General features: G+C 38.5%; 2 protein-coding genes and 1 long non-coding RNA gene across 3 annotated transcripts; all 3 read left to right on the plus strand.

Moving 5' to 3' along the window:
• The first annotated feature begins 3,938 nt into the window (after window positions 1-3,938).
• On the plus strand, window positions 3,939-8,132 carry LOC139123327 (neuroligin-4, X-linked-like). Its single transcript, XM_070689482.1, has 3 exons — window positions 3,939-4,304; window positions 6,666-6,813; window positions 7,873-8,132. The coding sequence occupies exons 1-3, from the start codon at window positions 3,939-3,941 to the stop codon at window positions 8,130-8,132; spliced, it is 774 nt and encodes a 257-aa protein (XP_070545583.1).
• A 628-nt stretch (window positions 8,133-8,760) lies between these two features.
• On the plus strand, window positions 8,761-11,966 carry LOC139122453 (uncharacterized). The gene is made up of 4 exons (XR_011549476.1): window positions 8,761-8,950; window positions 9,834-9,978; window positions 10,910-11,074; window positions 11,891-11,966. It is a non-coding gene; the product is annotated as an uncharacterized lncRNA (long non-coding RNA).
• Window positions 11,967-16,887: 4,921 nt separating this feature from the next.
• Window positions 16,888-21,828, plus strand: LOC139123328 (uncharacterized). Its single transcript, XM_070689483.1, has 6 exons — window positions 16,888-17,056; window positions 17,485-19,246; window positions 19,857-20,003; window positions 20,432-20,620; window positions 21,126-21,261; window positions 21,542-21,828. The coding sequence occupies exons 1-6, from the start codon at window positions 16,995-16,997 to the stop codon at window positions 21,826-21,828; spliced, it is 2,583 nt and encodes an 860-aa protein (XP_070545584.1). The 5' UTR covers window positions 16,888-16,994.
• Window positions 21,829-22,228: the final 400 nt, after the last annotated feature.

Raw genomic sequence — 22,228 nt, forward strand, 5'->3', positions numbered from 1 at the left:
TTAATACAAAGGAACGCCCATTTGACCATATATGGGCATATTTAGATTACAGGTGACTGTATACCTTTAAGAGAAGATGAAAATATACTTGTTTATGTAACAGAAATGATGAAAATATTATCAAAAAGTGTCAAAAAGTATAGTTCTTTTACCTCTTGGAATTTTCCAATTAACCGCATGTACATGCAATGTATCGAGCGGAAGCACGCGGCTCGTCATGTTCACACTCTTGGTTGATAAAATGAATGCGGTGTGACTTTTTAAAAATCTTTTATTAGCTCATAATTTTTTCGAAATTTATATGAAGACCAGATACGTTAGAGAAAAGTTCAAAAATTACAAAAGGACGAGTCACAGAGTCCTCATCAGCCACAGTACAGGTTAAATCATCTGCAAAAGCAATTTCCTTCACTTCTTCCCCCGTATGGAAATTATGGATACCAGGATATTTTTCGAATCGCAATTAAAAATGTTTCAAGAGCTGGAATAAATAAGGCATGTAACAGTTGGTCTTCCTTGGCGAACTTCACGCTCGATGCTTAAAGGTATACTGTCACCTGTTCCAATTTTGCCACAGTTACCATGGAAAGAAAAAATCTAACCAATCACAGATTTTAAGCGGGTGGCCGCTTTTTAAAAACAACGCGTGCGCCCTCGCATGGGTATTTTGAATACCAAGGAGGCCATAAATGGGCATTTTTAGATTTCAGGTGATTGTATACCTTTAAGTAACCAGTGGTATAACCATAATTAATAACTGTACTCTCAATATCATGATAGAATGTCTTAATCCAACTAATAAATAATGGAACAAAAATTAAAGGCTTCAGGACACTTATTAACAAAGGGCCACTCCGAGGAATAAAATGTTTTCTGAAAGTCCACTGCCAAAAGAATTCCTGTCAATCATGCTCCTCAATATAAGTCAGATTTCACCGGTTAACAGAATACAATGAGAGATATCCCTTGACAAATGCAGACTGAGTACAATGGATTATACCTGGGAGAATTTTTCCAGACGCTTGGCAAGACGCCTAGAACCAATCTTTGCATCAACATTAATCAAAGAAACAGGCCGCCAATTTTTTATGAACTGCTTATCTTTACCCCTTTTCTCAAATAAAGACAAGTAAGTATACTTTGGCATAGTGAAGTTGAAAGTTTCACACACTCATGACCAAAATTTAAAGAGTTAACAACAAAATGACCAATCTAATGCCAGAAACCAAGATAAAAGTTAACTGCAAGGCCATCGTTACCTCTAGTTTTCCCCTTTGACATGCCACATTGGGCTTCATAGGCTTCATTCATTGTGATAGGACCTTCACATAAAAAGTTCTCATCCATAGATAACCTTGGAATATCATCGCTAATGAATTCTTTAAAACCACAATCTCCATTATTACCAGAGTGAGTGGACTTGTACAAATTACTACAAAAAAGACTAACTCTTTCAAAATTCCCTGTGGTCTTAAATAACGTTCCCATAGAAGCAATAAGCCTTTGAAGATGAGACCTAGTACGGTTCTTTTCTCCATACCAATAGGAAAAACTTGATACTCTTTTCGGCGGACTGTAACACCTTGAGCGATGTAGTCATAATGCTGGTCAAGTTGTGCATTAATCTGACTAAGTTTATCCAAATTTGAAGGGCTGAGGTCCGAACTACAAAGTCTATCTTCTGAAAAACTCTTCTCTAATTCCTTTGACTTTTCTGTACTAACTACTATATTTAACGGTAAAATGCCTGATGTGATACTTTAAAATGCCCCAGAAGACGTCTATTTTCATGGGCATGTACTCAAGACTCCATTCATGAAGTAAATCTTGCAACTGATGAATATAGATTGGCCCATCTAAAAAATCGCATTAAACTTCCAAAACAACGGTCTAAATTGAGCTTTACTCAAAATAAGTGTCATAGTCACCACTGAGTGATCACTGAATGTTACAGGTAAATATCAGTGGAAGCCACAATAGTCTGTGCACAATCAGAAATTAAAAAAATTGTCTAGACGGCTAAAGATAGTAGTAGTTCCACCTCTCCACCAAGTAAAACGATGCACATCTGGTTGCCGTAGACGCCAAATGTCTACAGGATCATGCTCTTCGGGCAGTTTAGTAAATACTACCTTTGACCCCTTCCAGGTAATAGGGTTACCTCCCCGGTGATATATTCCATTATTAGGTGTGTAACTAAAGTCTCCACCCATAATCTGAGTATTTTGATCACAGTTATGGCCACTGATTAGCTGGATCACCCGCTCCAAGAAACTAACATGAGAAATGACATCATTTGTCGCATGATATTTAAGAAAATAAATGTAAAGACTCAAACGATAAGCTAATATGAGGCGCCCGTTAGGATCACACACCCCCTCCTGAACATCATATTGAAGATCCCTAATAATTGTAAGAACCCCCCTACTATTACTGGTACCATGTGAGAAAATGCTATAGCCCTTATATTGTTGTTGCCAATATTTCAAGTCTTTAGGAAGGCTAAGTCTCCTGTAAAAATACCACATTTGCTTTCATCGCGTAACCAACTAAAACACTTTTCCTTTTGGTGTAGTTTCTAAAGCCAATAACATTCAGGCTCAATACTTTTAACGAAGCAATGCGTAAATATTACAGTAGCTTAATAATGCCACTATGAACGAAAATAGAAGAACAAAACAAAACGAAAAGCAAAAACAACACAGTGGAGAGCGTTATAATGCCGACACTTACAAAACAACCCCAACGAGGGAAAAAGTACAAGGGGGGGGGGGAACGAGCCCCAGAAGAAGCCATCAATGGTTCTCGGTCTCAGGTGAAATTTGTACAGAGATCAAAGTCAATATACGTAATGTGCACTGGCATAGTCAGAGATTATAACGTTTCTCGTACCGTAGGCAAAAAACCCCTCATATACAATGTAAAACAGAAGAAAATCAGAATTGTTCGTGTTAATTTTAAAAAAAAACTGACAAAATGAAGGCAAACAAGGTCTCCGTGCGCAAAAGTACGCGTCTGTCTTGATGTTACACACACAAGCGTTTACAAGTTCAGGTAGTGAATACAAGGCAATGCCATCTGTGTTCTTGAGTGTGCGACGCAGGGGGTGCGATGACTAGAATCACAAAAACATCGTGCACCTGTCGAATGAACATATTCAATCCCATCGATGAACAGCTTGCCTTTTTTGAACAGTGGTCGTTTCTGTTCGTTGAAAGCCCTTATGCGTAACACTACGAACCTTCCGCTTGTGTCAAAATCAGACGAGCACAAATCATCCATCAATAATATTGTGAATCATTAAGGTTCTCTGTCTAGCGGTCTTTAAGATTGAGTGTCTCTCCCTACGATGAATAAACCTCGCCACAATATACCGTGGTCCTGAGACAAGCAAATCTTTTGGTGGACGACAATTGGCAGGCACACGATGGGCATTTTCAATGTGTATGTCGGCCATCTTGAATTCGTCTCGTAGAATAGATTTTAAAATCTGGATACAGTTATCAGTTTTTGATTCTGGAATACCACCAATTCTCAAGTCGAACATTTTCATATACCTCTGAAGACTGACCATACCGTTACTTACATCACTCAGCTTATTTGCAAATTGATACGTCTTGTCTGCAAGTTGATTTGGTCTGGGCTGGCTCATTGCTATTACCTTAAATCTTTCCACTTGTGACAGCCAAGTCAAAATGTAGGTTGAAAGAGTCGGTTCGAAAACTTTAAAATCGGGAGCTCCTGACACATACACACGTCTAGTCGCCGAGAGACATGAAAGCGCCCTCCATGCTGAGCGACTTGCCATGAACTCAATTTTAATGGTGAACCGGGAGGCAATAAATCAATATGCCAATCATCTGAATACCCCATAAGTGCATTAGTTTGCTGGACTATTCGGGTGTTTACGCAAGTACAGTTATCGTAATAGTTGCACAATGCGGCGTCTGGTATATTTTTCACTAATTCTGAATCTGTCGAGCGTGCTAGCTCACTCCAGCACCTACACAAACTTTACCTACGTCATCACTGAAACGGTTTACGGTGCCGTACGTGGCATGCGGGTTCTTCAAGACGATGGGAAGTATTTGGACGTCTTCGCCGGGATACCGTTTGCTTCGCCGCCGATAGGCGATCTTCGCTTCGCCCACCCCAAGCCTCCGTTGCCATGGGTTGGCACAATTAAAGATACGTTTAGGTTCAAGGCGGCCTGCCCGCAGCGGGAATGGTTTCTACTGGACAGTTTTGAAAGCTTTGACAATTATGACGAAGACTGTTTGTATCTGAACATCTACGCTCCCCACGTAAGCAGAATATATAAACTTAATCTATACGCATATAATATAGTCAACACTTTAAGGTCACCTCAGAACAGATATGGGCTATATTGTAAGCAAGGCTATCACTGATCAATTGTACGAGTGCAGTGATTGCGTTGAATTTATTTCCAACTTGAATCTACCTTCGAATTTAGATTTCGTATGCGCATGGAGTAATTTTACCTCCATAGTTTCCCGAACCAAGCATCCTAAGTCGACATATCATGAAAAACGAAAAGTCAAATATTTTTGAGTCGTTGCCGTACATGCCAAAGGTCGCCATGGTCACCAGGGCATGTATGAGAAAAAAGCTCATAGACGATAATCGTCATTTCACCACTGAATACCATCATCATAGAAGAACAGAGTCGGTGACTTAAAAGTGAAGCCGTGCAGCAACTTCAACATTCGATATTTCGCCATCTAATTTCCGCGCTTGCCACCTTATAGATGTGCTGATCACCTGATCTTGCCAGGTGACTGTGCTCATTAATATACAGTCAATATTCTGACTGAAACAATAGCCCATACCTAACCCTATTTTCGTTAGCAGCGAAGTCAGAAGTAGAAATGGGACAGAGGACCAGACTAGGAGATTTCAGGGGGACATGAAAAAAATTTACAACATGCCAGGGGGATCTGAAAAAAAATTGACATTACAGGCTTGGAAATTTATTTAATATCAATTCCTTTCCAAATACCTTCTGGCACTTTCATTTCCCGCCATTTCCATTTTCGGCGCCCTTTGGGCGCAAGTTTTAGGATCTATTAAACAATTTATTGGTGATCCAAGCAGTCACCTTGAGGTAAAATATTCAAGTTGTCATGATTGTTAATTACCCAACCCCTCTGTTGTGCAAAACTATCCTTTATAATGACTAACAGTTTCAACTTAACCTGTCAATAACAATTTGGGAGATAATTTATTTGATTACATTCTCCCATTGACAACACATTGGGTCTAGATCAGTGTTAAACGTTCATGTGGCCGTATGCACATTTTTATTTTTTGAGGACTTTGACAGAATATAAAACTATTCAGGTAGTATATGATAGTGTAATCAATAACAACTGGAAGCTTCAGGTTAAACAACCTTTGAATAACACTTTGGGAGATGACAACCTATGTGTTATCGTCGTTTCCTGGTAGACTACAATGTATGGTGAATAAACTTTTTCAGTGAAAATCTAAAATCAAATTTCTTGCACAGAGATGCACTTGTAACCATCTTAGTCATATCAAGTATATTAATATCAATTATCAAACGTCTGTAATTACACAGATTGAGCTAGTTTTGTGTGGTAAAAAGAAATTCATAGTTTTTTCATAGACTACAATGTATAGTGAATCAACATTTTCGGCGAAATTCCGAAATCAAATTTCTTGTACAAATAAGCAAATGTAACCACCCTCTTATAATCAAGTACAATTATGTCAATTATTCAGGGCCTGCATAGGCACAAATATTGCGAGTTTTATATTGGGGAAAAATATTCATAGTTTTGTGATAGACTCCCATGTATCAACATTTCCCACGAAATTCCAAAATTAAATTTCTTGTACATATATGTGCACTTGCAAACACACCCCATGCTAATGAAGTACATTTATGTTGGTCATCAAAAGTCTGTAGATGAACAGGTACTGCTAGTTTTATATTGGAAAATAGTCTCCATTGTTTTCTCATAGACTACCATGTACAGTGAATCAATCTTATTGATGAAATCCAAAAATCATTTTTTTTGCATACACATTTACTTTTTACCTGCCACTTCAAGCAATGTACGTTTACATCAATTATCACACACATATAAATGTAGAGATATAGCTTGATTTTATGGGAAAATGTTCATAGTTTGCCCAATAAACTCCTATGTATTATGATTTGCTATTTTTGGACGAAACACTATATTGGCCACATTTTGACTGCTTTTGAAGAGGGTGGTGGGACTTCAAAATTGTAGCAAGTCAGAAGGGGGACTTGAATACATTGTGTTTGTGGAGGGGGTATTTGAAAAATCTGAGAACTTTGTTTGGAATCTCCCGCCCCCTCTATAAATTTTTGTGACTGCAGCCTAAATAATGTAAAAATATGACTATAGTGTTCATGACCTTCCTGGGCCTGTATATTATGTCAAAATCGCGCAATAGATAGCCCAGTGAAATATAAAATAAATCACGTACCGATGATGACTAGAAAAGTTAGATTATGTGAATAACATAAAATACAGCCAGCATAAGGCTCGTTTAAGGTGATCTGGAAATAAAAACGTGTTAACTAAGATGTACGGTATTATAACCAGTCTAACCTCGCATTTATCAATGAGATCTCAAACGCTTGACAGGTCCCCTCAGAGCAGAATTCGTATCCCGTCATGCTTTGGATTTACGGTGGAGCTTACGAATACGGCACAGCCGAAGAGTATGACGGGAGTATACTGGCGCAGAAAAATGTGGTTGTCGTGACGACAAATTATCGAATTGGAGTGCTAGGTAAATATGAAGTTTACATCGGAATTCGCAAAGGGTTGACAAGCATTTAAACTTTTTAACGTTTGAGGGAGGGACGCAAGTCAATGTATCTTCCGTAAAGACAACTTTTGGCGATTTTTCCCAGGAATGTGCCATGAGTCTATTTTATACCCCGTCTTCTCTCTCCGGAGCATTCAATCGCTGACAATGAAAAGACTTGATGTGTTGAAAGACGTTCAATGTCGTTAACAATAATGCACCAGATTTTAGGAAATCTATCGCAATAACCCTACGATTATTATTTCGTCGAAGCGAAGTTCTGTAAATTTTCATTTTTTTATAATCTCCATGAAAATGACGTGTAACTGCGGATTCTAAATTATTGGCTTACCATGGATCTGCGATGTATGCCATAATGCGTTCAAAGTATTTTACCATGAAGGCATGTCTAATCGCGATCATCATAAACAGACCTGGCATGTGGATTAGATCTTTGAGTCGTGCATAACTATTTTTATCCATTTAATGTACCTGGCAAAGATTTCCACCCTGGGGTGTGGGCCTAACAGGGGAATTTGACATTTTCCAAACCATGTCAAATTTCCCACTCACAGGTTACAAAAAGATGTCAAACGCTCAAGGATGGAGCAAATTAGAGGCTAATTGTACACAATTTAGGACCTAATATCAGTTAAAATACATAAACTACCATTTTGTGGTACTGTCAAATAAACCCTGCCACTTGGCGCATCGTTGCGATCAAATTCCTTTGTCCCGGGATACGATTTGCAATCAATTTCCCCTATTGCCCCACATTCCCCTGATAGAAAACATTGATAAGGGCATAACTTTACCTTGTATGCTATACCATGTTGGATATTTTGGTGTGTATGAAACATGATACGATCTCAAATGTTCACGAGCTGTTGTCACACTATGTTTAAGTCAAATAACCATTATTTTATCATCGAAAACGAAACGAACTTCTGAGTAATTAGTAAAACATTGTCCTTGAATTATCGTACTGAGATGTTCTATTAAGGAATGTTTTATCTGCGGTGTAATTTTATTTATGCTAAGGGTGGCTGAGCACCGACAATGACGTAGCTCCTGGGAATTATGGTCTGCTGGATCAAATCGAGGCTATGAAGTGGGTGAAAGGCAACATCGCCAAATTCGGTGGAGACCCGAGCAGAGTCACCATATTTGGAGAGAGCGCTGGTGGCGGCAGTGTTGGACTTCATTTGTTTCTGAAGTATCTAGAGGTAATACGACAAAAATGTGCAATAGATTTGTGTCGACCAAAGATAGCTTGCTCTCCATTGAAATTGCAGGTTTGAACAAATCGCTGGTACATTAGCAAATAGCCTGAACCCTCTTTGCCTTAATGGTATAAATTCGAACAATTTAAGATTTTCCGAGATTTTCTCGGAAATATTCAAGGTGTCCTTGAAGCATCGATGCAGTAAAACCGAACAATATTCCTTATTGGTTCTATCACAGATCGAAAAGGTGAGCTTTCTGTCAATAAGACAAAAATATTATCTTTCTGTTAACATGCCCTAAAGAAATCATAGGGTAGGTCGGTCGGCCGGGGAATTTTTTTCTATTTTTTTCATTTTCATTTGGGTGCGAGCCATCAAAAGTTTGTAAAACCATCGGTGATATTTGAAAATACCATAATCATTTCGACAGAAGGCGTTTAAGTAGGGTACATGTAGGTCGGGTTACCGGAAACTTCAGGGTTTACCGGAGGCAATTCTCCCATGCCGTATCATCTAATGTTTTCAATTACTCTGACACAAAACAAAATCAACCAAAAAGATCCAGAAGTCTACAATTTCAAGCACGCACGTAACTGAAGAGTTGTACGCCGCCTAGCCTCTTCATTGCAATCTCAAGCTAGGGGAATCACGACTGTGTTTTGCAGTCGATCATAACTGACACATCAAATCTGTCGACAGGCTTGTTTCACGCCGCAATACCACAGAGTGGTTGTGCTGCATCACCCTGGGCTATCTACAGACCTCCACATAACGCCTCTGACGCCACGAGGCAGTTGGCCGAACAACTCCACTGTCCTAGGGAGCCTTCTAAAGATTTGGTCACCTGTCTGAGGACGAAACCTTGGGACGTTTTCCACGACATAACCGTCAGAGTAGGTACTAGGTGACAATTAACATGCTCACCCCTAATGTTTTGTAAAAGGTTCCATAATCATGGTTGATACAATAATGGGCTTGGGCCAGACCATGGCACAGGCGTACGGAATGTTTCCTAGATCGTCTTTGGATGGGAAGTGACTGACACTGTACTGTGAGGCCGAAGGCCGAACCTCGGGTACTGTATTATTCTTATACAGTACGAGGTTCGGCCTTCGGCCTCACAGTACAGTGTCAGTCACTTCCCATCCGACGACGATCTAGGAAACATCCGTACGCCTGTGCCAGACCATGGTGGCGGTGGGAGAGTTAAAGGTCAGGTTACAAATAATGTGGACAAGGACTGCCGAAGTTGCCTTTTATTCTTTTCAGTAGATTATACTTGATATGAGTAAAATGTTTGAATAAATCAATATTGTGGAGGGAAAAACACTATCATGAACACCAATAAAGAGTGATTTACGCCTATACGATGATGTAATGTAACTGTTGAGCAACTTTTGGCCCCTGACATTTTCAAAATTCAACAGCTAATTCCGTAGCAGCATTTTGGTTCAGAAATACCATGAAAATTCTGACGGTGGGCAGAATACACGTTGAGGTAATATCAAGACTTCTAATCAACTCGTGACATTTTATGTTCTTCGTTGTACTTGAAGATACTGTGAAATATCATAGAACACAACTTTGCAAATTTCTCTTCCTGTCCCTTGAAATAAGTTCAAAGTTTCAACAAAAAGGTCTGAATATTATTAATTTATTTAATCTGACCCGATTGTGATCTTGATCCCTCTCTTTGCTTTCTACTTATCTACTTCCGAGTCCACCTCTCTCGTCCTCACACGTCCTCCTTCAATTTTCATGATATATCTTCCTTAGGGACCTGACATGATATCGCCGTGGGCGCCGCGAATAGATGGGTACTTCATCAAAGATACACCCGAAAACTTGCTTAGGTCGGGAAGGTTTACTCCGGTGCCGATGCTGATAGGAACCGTCAAGGATGAAGAGGCTGCTGTCTTCTGTAAGTTCCAAAATGACACCAGAGTGGTTGTTAAGTTAATGTACTTGTATGTAAAGGTTTACTGAATGCATTCAACCTGAAAATTGACTCTGCAGAGACAAGGGCATACGTTTTTTGTTCTGCTAATTTGACAAAGTTTGACCAAAAACATTTGGGAAGCATCCTAGAGTATGCAAAAACATCCTTAGCCCTTGTTCTGCCAAATCCCATTGTTATCACTGGTGAATGTAAACCAGTTTACAGAGAATTTGGGATGGACAGCCTGAGCTTTGCACATTCTAACTACATATGAGAACTTCATCTGTTTAATTTGATCACCTCATGTAGTTACAAACTCTCTCTCTCAAATGAAGCAAATCATTGGCACATTATGGCTTATTGCGGGTTTGAATTGAATTTTCTCCTTCAAGAGTGTTATTATTGTTGTTCCAGTAAGGTTACGTTCGTTCCAAAACTAGTTTATAATTTTTGTGAATTGTTCGGAAGGGCACGTGCACTTGTACGTTGTGTATACGGAGAACTTCGCTGAATCCAGTCGAAAACACTCGGCGTACGAAATTTCACCACCCTGTTCTCATGAAGCTACTACAGGAAAACACAGAGTCACAAAGGAGCAGCCGAAAAAGGCTAAGATAATGTGTTCGTAGGTCATATTATTGAATGATTTTTTTAGCGTGCAAGTACCTTGGAGACAGCAAAACTGTGCTAACGATAAGTTTTCTCTTGCAGTCACCGGGAATATAAGTCGCACTTCCGTTTATAAAGAAAGCAAAAAAAAACCAAACAAACAAAAAAACGTAATAAGATTATTAAGAAAATTGGTTTCTGTTCCTTTCGTATGGTTCTGCGAAGTGCTCAATGACATGACCCCCACAACCACACCCTGCATCCTGTGTAATGCCTCTATGTCTTTATCTATATCTAAATGTAGGGGACCAATTGATGACGAAAGCAAAGTTTGATGAAGAACTTCAAATGGGTGGCGCGATTCGACTACACAGGCAACTCTGACGCCATCTTTGATGCAGTAGAGTATGAATACACCGAACCAACAGACCCGTATGATCAAAGTATGATCAGACATCAGTGGATTATGGTGAGAATATCACGACTGTCAGAAAAATTTTCTTCAAAAGACAAAGATGAAAAACAACAAAATAAAATAATGCCCTATTTCTTCTAATTGACCACCAGAATATGTCTTCAATTAACTAAATTCGTAGATGCCGGGATGTGTTCAAATCAGTTTAATACCTTCTTCTCGGAATTAAAAAGAGGATCCACACATCTCATCCTGATGTGAAAGCTAAAATATTGCGCTGTACTAAAGAAATCGGTATCGAGTATTTTGAAACTTAAGAAATCAATCTTCTTAGTTGTATAGTAATTTGTGGCAAAAGTGGGCTGCAAAGTAAAATAAATATGAAAGGTTATTATTACTTGAAGAAGAGAACCAAAAGAGCACAGCTTTGCTGTCTCCCTGGTAATTCCATGCCAAATACAGGGCATTTTGCTTTCTGTTGATTCCATAACACGTCTTATGATATCTGCCAAACTTGAAGTTGCTCTACTTCCAACGTCTTTCACTTTCGAAATTGTTCGAATATTCACTCCTTGTTTCGTGTACAGTATATAGCACCACTAGAGCAATATTATGCGTAGAACCAACAAAAACGCATCAACACGATTTTAAAAACACGTACTCAGATATATTCTTTTAAATAAATGCCCCTTTCTGTTGACTTATAAATAAATAAAATTTAATTCTCCAGCATTTTATAGTTTACCGTTCATCTGTTCAAAACTATCTGCTATTCTTCAAACTTCAACAATCGCTTTAAATGACTGGTATAAATCAGAAACAATTTACCCGTCTAAGAGAACGAATTAAATAAATTATCTAACGTTTCAGATGAAATCAGATTATGCTTACGTGGCACCATCTTACCGCCAAGCCAAGTATCATTCCGCACAGGAAAAGAACACCTATTTGTACAGTTTCCAGTACAGGTCACGGCATAATCCATTGCCAGAATGGATGGGTACGCATAATTTCCAGTAGTCTACAATACACCTCAAACATATATGCCCTTGAACTAGTCCAAAGCAGCAACACAGATGTAATGCGTAGAAACCTAGCCTCCGGCGGAAGTGACATTTTTATCAGTCGCGAACTCTCAGATCTATTCATATTGATCGCACGATAACACCCATACCTCGCGTATCATGATGATTGACTTCACAGTACGGACTGAATTGGAGGCTAAAATCCGGATTATTTATGTTTTCTAATGAAAATCTTTTGCCATCCATCTGGAGGAAGTCAAGTTTAAATAAACGCCAAATGTAGTTCATGAAGATACATTTGAAATTAAAGATATCGTTTCGTTTTCTTAGTCTTAAGTTTAGAAAAGTGATTATACGAGAAATGTCCATTATGGTTTTGCTTGTTGTTCAAGCTTTAGACAGTCTTCTGTGAACTCCAAGAGAAATAGCGAGCCAAAGTGCGAACGTTTTGTCAAGAATTAGTTCTTTAACTCTTTCGAGTTTAAATTTTAATTTTCCAACCTCTTCTATTACGTATCTGTTATACTAAATCATAGGACTGAAAATAAATAAGTAAATAATAAAAAATGCTTAATGCTGAATTAAACAAATAAATGCATAAATCACAAACAAATAAACAAATAGATAGATAGATAAATAAATGATAAATAAATGAATATGTAAATAAATAAATTTATGCTGAATAATAAGTAAATTAACAGTAAAGAATACATATAAATATTCATTTTCTTTCGAAAATCAAAAATATTATTTTTTCTCACAGAGCTAACACAGGGATATCGATCATTTGAAATTCAAATACCGGTAAATGTCAGATAATGTGTTTCTCTGGTACAAAACTGCACGGTGACTACACTGACTATATTCGTGCTTTGGTAAGAGGATCGTTTGAGCAAAGGTTTAAGCTTTTCACTGTCGAGGCACGAACAACTTAATAGTATCGACTACGATGCAAATTGTGATCACTTTGCGATGTAGTGATCACTTTGCGATGTTTGCGAAAATCTATCAGGACGACTCGTCGTCTTTGAAAATGAAAAGCAAGGATTTGAAAATGGTTTTATTCAGTGTGGAACATATCATGGAACTCTCATGAATGGGACAAGAAACAAAACAAGATAGTCATGTAAAAAGAGAACGAAGTTTTTGACCGTTGACATTTGTTTACGTTTATAAATTGACGGCGATGGTAGGAAAGCCGTGATCAAGATCGCTGTGATCAATTTTAAGTTACGTACTGCTTTCAGCTGCATTGTGATCTATAACCAATTCCAGATTTGTCAACAACTGTACACCTTCAGAGTGCCAGTACGACAGGCACAATTCAAGTGAAAAAAATGGCCAAAATGATGAAAGAATTTTGAATTTTGTGCCTGTTCGTCTGTAGACCATTAATTCTGATTTTTATTCATTTTACTTGGGCCTCAGCCCAAGTACATTTGTTTTCATTCCGTGAGAAAAAACTCTGTAAGGTATAACCATTTCTGGCTGAGACCAGGGAGGGCAAAATGTCTTGGCTTCATCTTTCTTGGCATAATAAATGGCGTAATGATGTTCACTGAATGGAAGTGCTGCTCTCAGCCAGTCTTGAATAAGTGAGATGTGAATATTAATGCTTCTCTATCTGAGTTTTTGCCACAAAATCTTCTGAATATAATCAAAATGTGCATCGAAATGCAACAATTAATGCACCCTCCGTTTCCTAGGCGATGGCACGACCCTTGCTACACCCACTGGACGAGCCAAAGTGGGAGGGGTAATTTCAGTTTGGTCGAACAAGAGGGCTCGAGACCAGAATTTAACATTTAAACTTGAAACATGTTTAATCGCTGACAAGATGTGGACTAGTTTTAATCAAAGTGAAAGTGTAAAAAGGAAAGGTTTTATATTCCGGACACAATGAAAAACATTACGACTGGAAACTGTACCCCCAGTTGAGAATAGTAATGCCCACAGCGATGGAGAACACTTATCCTTGAGCTGAGAAAACCAGACCATCATTTCGAAATAGAGCTGCAGATTCGAGAAGCTCGTTCAAAATAGCTAGGTACACCCCATAAAAGGGGTGGTTTCGAGTTTTGAGGGCAAATTTCGCCTCCTTCATATAGAAATCGTACGTTTGTTTTTCCAGGAGAACACACCATTTGACACAAAATTTGCATGTAAAGGGGTCGCCAGTAAGCACGTGGTCAAATCTGGCATAAGAAACAATATGAAATGTTGGGTAAAGCCAGTCCGAAATAAACTGATTTGAACTTTTGTGTTTTCTAATTTATACCACTGCAGTAACATTACCTTTTTTTGACAACATCACACAATGTAATACGTTTTGAAACTGAATTCTCCGACGTATTCTGTGTCTCCTTTGCTAAAAAATACGGTATGCCGATTACCATGTAAGGAGATGATGACGTCAAGACAGATTTGTAGTGCGTTTGGTCCTGGATGGTGCACGAAGTTTTGTCAAGGTAGCTTGTGTATTTATTTCCTAAATGGGAGAGATTAGGGTCGATCTAAACGAAGGCCGAAGAATGTTATGATACTCTGAGCGAACTGAACTCTAACGCGAATGGTTGGATAATTTGGAGGATGTCTAGAATGATCTCGTCTCATTAAGATTATTTGGCGGTCAGTATTGAATTTCAACTGCGTCACAAGTTTGCGAAATGAGTATTCCGTCGAACGGTCAACGAACGATATTTTAGAAATCTGGAGACATGGCACATCGCATTTTTATTTTAGTATTTTATATTTTACAAAAGATTTAAGAAGCAATGATTTTGTCGAAAATTCTGAAAAAAATACAGGAAGATTTGATCGCGAACACATTTCACTTGGGGTCAACAGCCCTGCGTACGATGCTGTGTGTTCCGCTACAGCTAATCGCCCCGCTCACCACAGCCCTGCAAAGACCCGTACGTAGGGTCGGTGACTTCAAATCCATTTTGGGACTTGACGTAAAAAGCCAAATTACTGCCGAAATTCAGCGTTCTTGGGCCTAAGTCGTATCCCAGCCTACCTCAGCTACTCGATCGCTTCCAAAAAGACAGTCTTTTATCACTTCTCGTAAATAACCGTCGATGTCGGCAACTCTCTCGCTAGCCCTGCGTACGATGTTGTGTGTTAGCTCTAGCCACAGAGTAAGATACACAGAGTGGCAACACCTATTGTTTAAGGCGTGAAGCGGTTACGTAAGCAATCCATGTTTGCCTCGCCTCATGAAGCTCTCGGCTCTCTTTTCCGAAGAGTGCCGACCATGAAACCTTCGGTAGTTTCCGGATTTTCGCTAATTTTTAAGCGAAAGTATGTTCGGCAAAGTTCGTGTTGTTGTTGTCTTTTGGTGCTGAGCGGAATTGGCGCGCTGGCGAAAGCTGGAAAGTTTTGAGCCTTGGAGAGGTGAGTTTTACAGTTTTAAAAATTCCTCTCACATTTTTATGAATATATAATGAGTGTGTTTGAACCAAATTTGAAAGTCTTTTATCGATCCTGTCAGATTTTACTCAATGGTTTACGGTCTGTCATACCGTCTACTACACGTCTGTCCGAAAACGACGTGTTTATGAAACTGCTGGCGTGTTATGTTTTGATTGGCGTGAGGCAGTGTTTCTGCCCTGAGAGCACACAAAGTAAATATCTGAAACATTGTTGCTACGCGACAGGCAGCACGACGCCATCGACTCGTCGTCTTGTCCAAACAGAAGATCAGGAGAAAAAATGTGGTAAAAATCTCAAGGATTGGCCCATTGTGTTGCGTACGTACGAATCGGTTGTTCCCGGGGCACATCGTGTGTTTGCTTTCGAGTCAAAACTGTTTTATACACGTCTGAAATTGAAAGTGAACGTACTATTCTGGCGGCTATCCCACCAAAACAACATGCAATTTTGTTTTCCAAATCTACATCTATCATCATATACCGTACGTACAGTACGCTGTACGTACGTACGTGTGTTGTATACAACTGTGAAACAGCCAGCCATTGTCAACTTTCATCTTTTTTGTTTGCGCGTCAGGCACTTTACAAATCGACGCGTGCCGCATTGTCTGGAAAGTAAAATCACAATCGACATATAAAAACCGATGGCGTGTGACAAATCTAACATGGGAGGGATGATGTACAACCGTGTCCACTACTATGATGGCAAATTGCATGGAAATGACTTCATTAATAGCCTTATATTTTCTCTTTAACCTTTTGAGTGCTGTAATTTTTTCCACAAAAAATTTAGTGCAACATGTAACCAATTTTTATGAATTTTCTGTAATTCTTCTGACAATTTTGAACCAAATGCAAATGACATTACATTTGCTACAGATTTTTATCACAATTTTGGCAAAAATCTGAAAAAAATTGGCAGGCGCATATTTTTTCAAAGTTATCAAAATTGACTTTGGCGCTCAAAGGGTTAATAATGTGTATCTTAGTTTATCTGATACAGAATTACCATGGCAGTAAGTCACCATAAGAAGCTGAAAACTCTTTGTAGAGTGTGTGGCTACCGACTGAAAAAATTAAAGAGGAGAGGCGGTTATGCCAAAGTCTGTGATTTCAGCGAAGAAATTTTGGAATTGTTTAACATTAATGTGAAAGATGATGACCCACAAATCCATCCACCGTATATATGTGGGACTGATGAAACCATCTTGAGAAAGAGTCGTCGGGCGAATAAGAAGACAAGATATAAAGCAGCAAGACCAACTTTAGTGTTCACACACTGTTCACAGGATGAAAACTGTCGTGTTTGCCAAAGTAGCATTAAGAGAGCACCAAGGCGGCCTAAAATATGGAAATCTTCCGTTTTGTCCAACAATCTCAATGTATGTAACTAATTTTCTACATGATCCTATTCAAATCAATGCACTGACCTTGCACTAACATCGGGCATATGTGATAAACTGTATTATTGACTGTTTGTTTGTTTCCTTACCCAAATAGGCACAACAATCTTTTATGAGAGATTTGCCATCAGAAGTTACTCCCATACCTGTATTGGATGATCACAATTTGGGATGGTGAGTTTTGTTTGTGAGTTTTTTGTAATTAAATGACACAAAAGAGAAGTAAATGCCATATGAAGTCTATACTGTATTTGATAATGCATGAGTCACACTCTCACATATCATCAGTGCTGAGATGGAATTAAATAAATGGCTTTCTCTGATAATAATATGTTATAGCAAACAAGTAATCCATGTATGTTTTATTAAGTGTTCTGTAAAGAACAGTCAGGGTATTGGGCACTACTCTTTTTAAATTTAGAAGAAAACAATTCAGTTATCATGATGTAAATTTGTAAAAAAACTGAATGAGAAATTCATGTGATGACAATGTCCCATCTCAAAATTTCAAAATATTATCTTCACATGTACTAACTTGTGAATTTGTCCATTTTTATTTTGCACACATTTACATTATTTTAATTTGCATCTCTTTCTTTCAGCCAAGAAACTGCTATCAAATTTGATGATGAAGGATTTGGAGCAGATGAGTTCTATGTTGAGTATAGTGGCAAGATGTATCAGTATGATCCAAATATCATCAATGATGATGACTTCAGGAATCTTCTTGCTGCACAAGAGAATGAAAGGTGCTTCAGAACACTCTCAGATGAATTGGCAGCTCCTGGAACACTCCCACAAGGCTGGAACACTGCCATTTGTGCAGACAAAATCTACATTGTACATTTGTCATTCAGTGACAAGTTCCCAGTCATTAGCAAGTCAGTCAAAATCAATTCAGATCTTTCTATTGCCATCACTGTACACGGCCAGCAGTTACATCCAGATCATCCAATATTCAACAAATGCTTCATAAAGTCAAAACAACACATTCTGAGATTTCTGTCTGAGTTGGACAAGTTTAACATTTGCTGTGGCAACTTTGATGAGGATTTCCTGGAACTTGTACCCAGCGTAACCGTCCTGTCTCATGCTGGCCAAAAAGCAATTTCAGCATTCCGGGAGGGAAATTTCTGTGCCATTTCTACTGATGGTGTCAGGTATGAGACCACAATTCGTTCTGTTGAATGCAGTTTGCTTACCAATGGAACAAGGTGTCATTCTTGCAGTAAGTACAGGGGGACTTTACGAAGTATGCGAAGTAGAAATACAAGATCACACCTCAAAGACAGAATCAGTACTCAGTCCAGAGTTGCTTATACAAACCTCAATAAAGATGAACTCTGCGGCAGACTTCGTCATACTAAAGCACAGCTTAAACTGTTGCAAGCTAGAGACAAGCGCATCAAAGGCTATTTGCAAGAGACAATTAAGGACTGTGGCATTGAACTTAACAGTGACACCAGCAGTGACATAGCTTCCATGATGACTGAGAACACATCATATGTCATTTCTAATTACAAACCAGATACATTTGAAAGGCTTTTTTGGGAAGAACAGTTAAAGGCAAATGCTTGCAAGTCCCCTAAACGGATGAGATGGCACCCAATGATAATAAGATTGTGCTTGTCACTGCACCTCAAAAGCCCGTCAGCATACAAGACCATGAGAGAAAGTGGATTCATTAAACTACCTTGTAAGAGGACCCTGTATGACTACTCACACTGTGTAAAAGGCATAAGTGATTTCAGTCCAGAAGTGACTAGACAGCTGTTAAGAGAGATGAAATTAACTATGTTAGAAGAGTGGCAGAGGTATGTTGTCTTGCTACAAGATGAAATTAGAATTAAGGAAGATCTAGTATATGACAAGCACAGTGGTGAACTGATTGGCTTTGTGAATTTGGATTCGGTGGGAAATGATTTGCTTAATTACCAAGAGCGAATCCAAGCAAGTTTTGATAGCAGTACTGCTGACAGCAACCTGCGCCTTGCAAGATATATGCTATGCCTGATGGTGCGAGGCATAGCCACAAACTTTAAGTTTGCATTTGCACATTTTCCCACTTATGGTATAACAGCTGATGAACTTTTCAGCATAATGTGGAGAGGAGTGGAGTATCTTGAGCAGGCAGGAGTGATGGTGTTGGCAACAACATGTGATGGGGCAAGCCCTAATAGGAAATTCTTCAAGCTCCACAGACAGCATAATGCACCGAGAGACACTTTGGTATACAGTACAGTAAATCCATTTGCCAGTGAACCTAGGAAGCTTTTCTTCATATCAGACCCTCCTCATCTCATAAAAACAGCAAGGAACTGCTTTGCTAATTCTTATTCCCATAAAAGGAGTAGGAGAATGTGGGTGAGTAATTTCTTAAAATTTATTACTTTAACTTTTTTCAGTGATGTGTAATTCAGCGCTAAACATCAACTGCGCACAGTACAGTAATTTTATATATAGTAAAAACGTGAGACATAGCTTCAAGAGTACACTGGATAGGGACAGTTTTACATTGCTGATAGTGAAATATTGTCATGGGACTGTTAAAGGCAGTAGGAAGTCATATTGCTTTTGTCACTTGGTGAAAATACTTTAGAAATGGCAATTTGGCCCCAAATGGGTATAATTTTAGCTTATAAACCATCAATCTCACTTTGCATAACCATGTTTGCAGATTTTCGCAAGTGTTTTACCACATGAGAAGGGGAATAAAATAATATTAATTTCCTGGATTTCAGTTACTGGTCATGGCGCGCACCGTTTCAAAGTGTGCGCACTGACTCTTTTTTGTCCTGTTTTTCATTTGTCCCTATGGAAAAAAAGGGGAAATGTATCAAATTCCACCAAAAAATTTTTTAAAATCGCGTCGACGCATCATTTTTGCCACATTTCAATGACCAGAAACAATCTTTTTTTTTGGCCTTACTCATAATTTTTATTTTCATACATCTGATTTGGTTTTGTCTTCCAGAGAAATCACAAAGACATATCATGGCTACATATTGTAAATCTATATGAGCAACAGAGTGCAGGACTATATAGAACTGTTATGAAGCTGACACGATCTCATGTCCACCTTACCTCATTCTCAGTGATGAGAGTTAACTTGGCTGCACAGGTAAAATTACGCAAATATTTGTGACCAGATGAAGTGTGACATCCATGTCTTCGACAATACATGTGTGAACACCTGAAACTTCATGTGTCAATTAGAAAAAATAAAGTACGTACTTAAGATAGAGGCTGAATTAACAGGTGGGCTGAAAAGTAATAGCTCAGAACATTTGAAATAGAAAATTTTTATTGCGGGTGTCAGCAGCAAAAGTGATAAATTAAATTTGTCATGCATCAGTTTTTGTGCCTGACAGCTCCTATGTGTCCCTGGATATTGCTGATTTGATAAGTACCAAGAAATTTTTACGTCATAATCATTAGAAAGAAAATGGAAAAATTTCTTCAACATTAACATGTTTCCACATTGGACATGATTCATTTGTAAAGATTCAAAGTAATTTGTTTGTGTATTTTGTATTATTATGCTAACAGGTCTTAAGTCGGTCAGTAGCAAATGCTATTGAAGCCAGTGGATGTCAGCAAGTCACCGAGACTGTGAAGTTTATTAGAATGTTCAATAAATTCTTTGACTGTCTGAATGTAAGGTCAATCAATGAATGTACACGGACTGGCAATCCAGATGTTCGTCCATACACAGACGTTAATGACCCTCGGTTCGAGGTGAGGCTCTGAACTTATGATAGTGGTGTTACCATTTCAGTCTGTAGCAGAAAGATTGACTTTTATCTATTTTTACAGTTTCACAAACTTTATAGTGTCAGAAAATGGTCATGAAATTGACAAATACTTTACATTCACTGCCAGGCCGAGAATGACAAATGTTAAAGTTGATATCAGCAAATTGTTACAAGTCACTATTTTCTTCTTACATGATGAAACTTCATCATTCCAATTCTGTACTCACTTTAAAATCTGTTCAGAGACTTTTATCATGCTTCAAATTACAAGATCTTTCCAAGTTTCCACTTCAATTTACATTTTTTTCAGGGGTGAGCACATCAAAATTTATTATTGGTCAACAGATGCATTTTTCATGTGACATTCAATTACTAAGGGTTTGAATTTTATTGCCTGATTTTTGATCCAGTAAGAAAATTATTGCATGGCTGCTTGTGTCATTGCCTACACTACAAAAGTTTCCCATGTTTTTTGTACCTCTTAATAGTGGCTACAGAATGACTTTCTTCAATACTTTGCGGAGTGGAAGGAGCAAGTAGACAACAGGCAAGGGGTGTTTACCAGGAAGGAAAAGGGCCAGATGATGCTCAGCTATCAGACACTACAAGGAATTGAAATCACAGGTTATTATGTCTTTCATTGTATCTCATTCAACAGGATGGTTTCCCTTTTAAAATCACACTAAGTTCCAAGTTTAATAGCAAGGAATCCCCAAGGAAATTAGCAGACAAAGGAATTTTTATTTTAAAGTCATTTTTGAAACACATTACAAAATTAAACAAGAGGAAAGACAATTTATTATTTCAAATGCACTGTCCATAATTTACATAGTAGTACTTTACATCACTCTGTCAACATGTAAATACAAATTGTGCACAGTCAGTTATTGCTTTTTTTTTTCAGTTCGTTCATTTGTTGAGGCATGTAAGTTCCTACTGCAACAAGGTGCCCAGTTTGTTCTTAGTGAACATTTCAGTCAAGACCCACTAGAACAGTGGTTTGGTAAGCAACGCCAAGCAGGTGGATGGAATGAAAACCCCACAGTCCAAGAGTTTGATTACAATACAGTGAATCTAAGAGTTCAAGGTTCAAGTTTGACAGCGCCTGTTACTGGAAACACCAATATGCACAGAGAGGCCATGCAGTTTGCAAATGACACTCCTCTCGAGAAACGTCCACGTATATCATGATACTGGCAACATACACTAAATTAAGCACTGGCTGTCAGTGTGAATGGAACCACTGATCTACATTCGCTTCAATTGTTTTCTAATCCCTTTTTGTCCTTTTATATTCATTCTAGCATTTTTTTGGTGTTTCTCTGTCAAGGACATATGGATTGCTTTACCATGAACATTACTGAACAATCTACCTAGCACTGACAGAAGCTGGAGCTTAAGTTCATCAGATAGCGGCCTGGCCATTTTCACCCAGTATTCTAAAATGATAGCATCACTACACAATAGCTCCTCGAATTTAACAACATCTATTTTAGTCACATGACCCATAGCACTGTGTACATAGCATTTTTTGATTAGCCGATCCATACTGCGGACAAGTAGAAATGCTTGGTCAGTTGGCTGGATCAGG

This window comes from Ptychodera flava, chromosome 22 (genome assembly GCF_041260155.1).
Source record: "Ptychodera flava strain L36383 chromosome 22, AS_Pfla_20210202, whole genome shotgun sequence".
In the NCBI taxonomy this organism is placed as follows: Eukaryota; Metazoa; Hemichordata; class Enteropneusta; family Ptychoderidae; genus Ptychodera; species Ptychodera flava.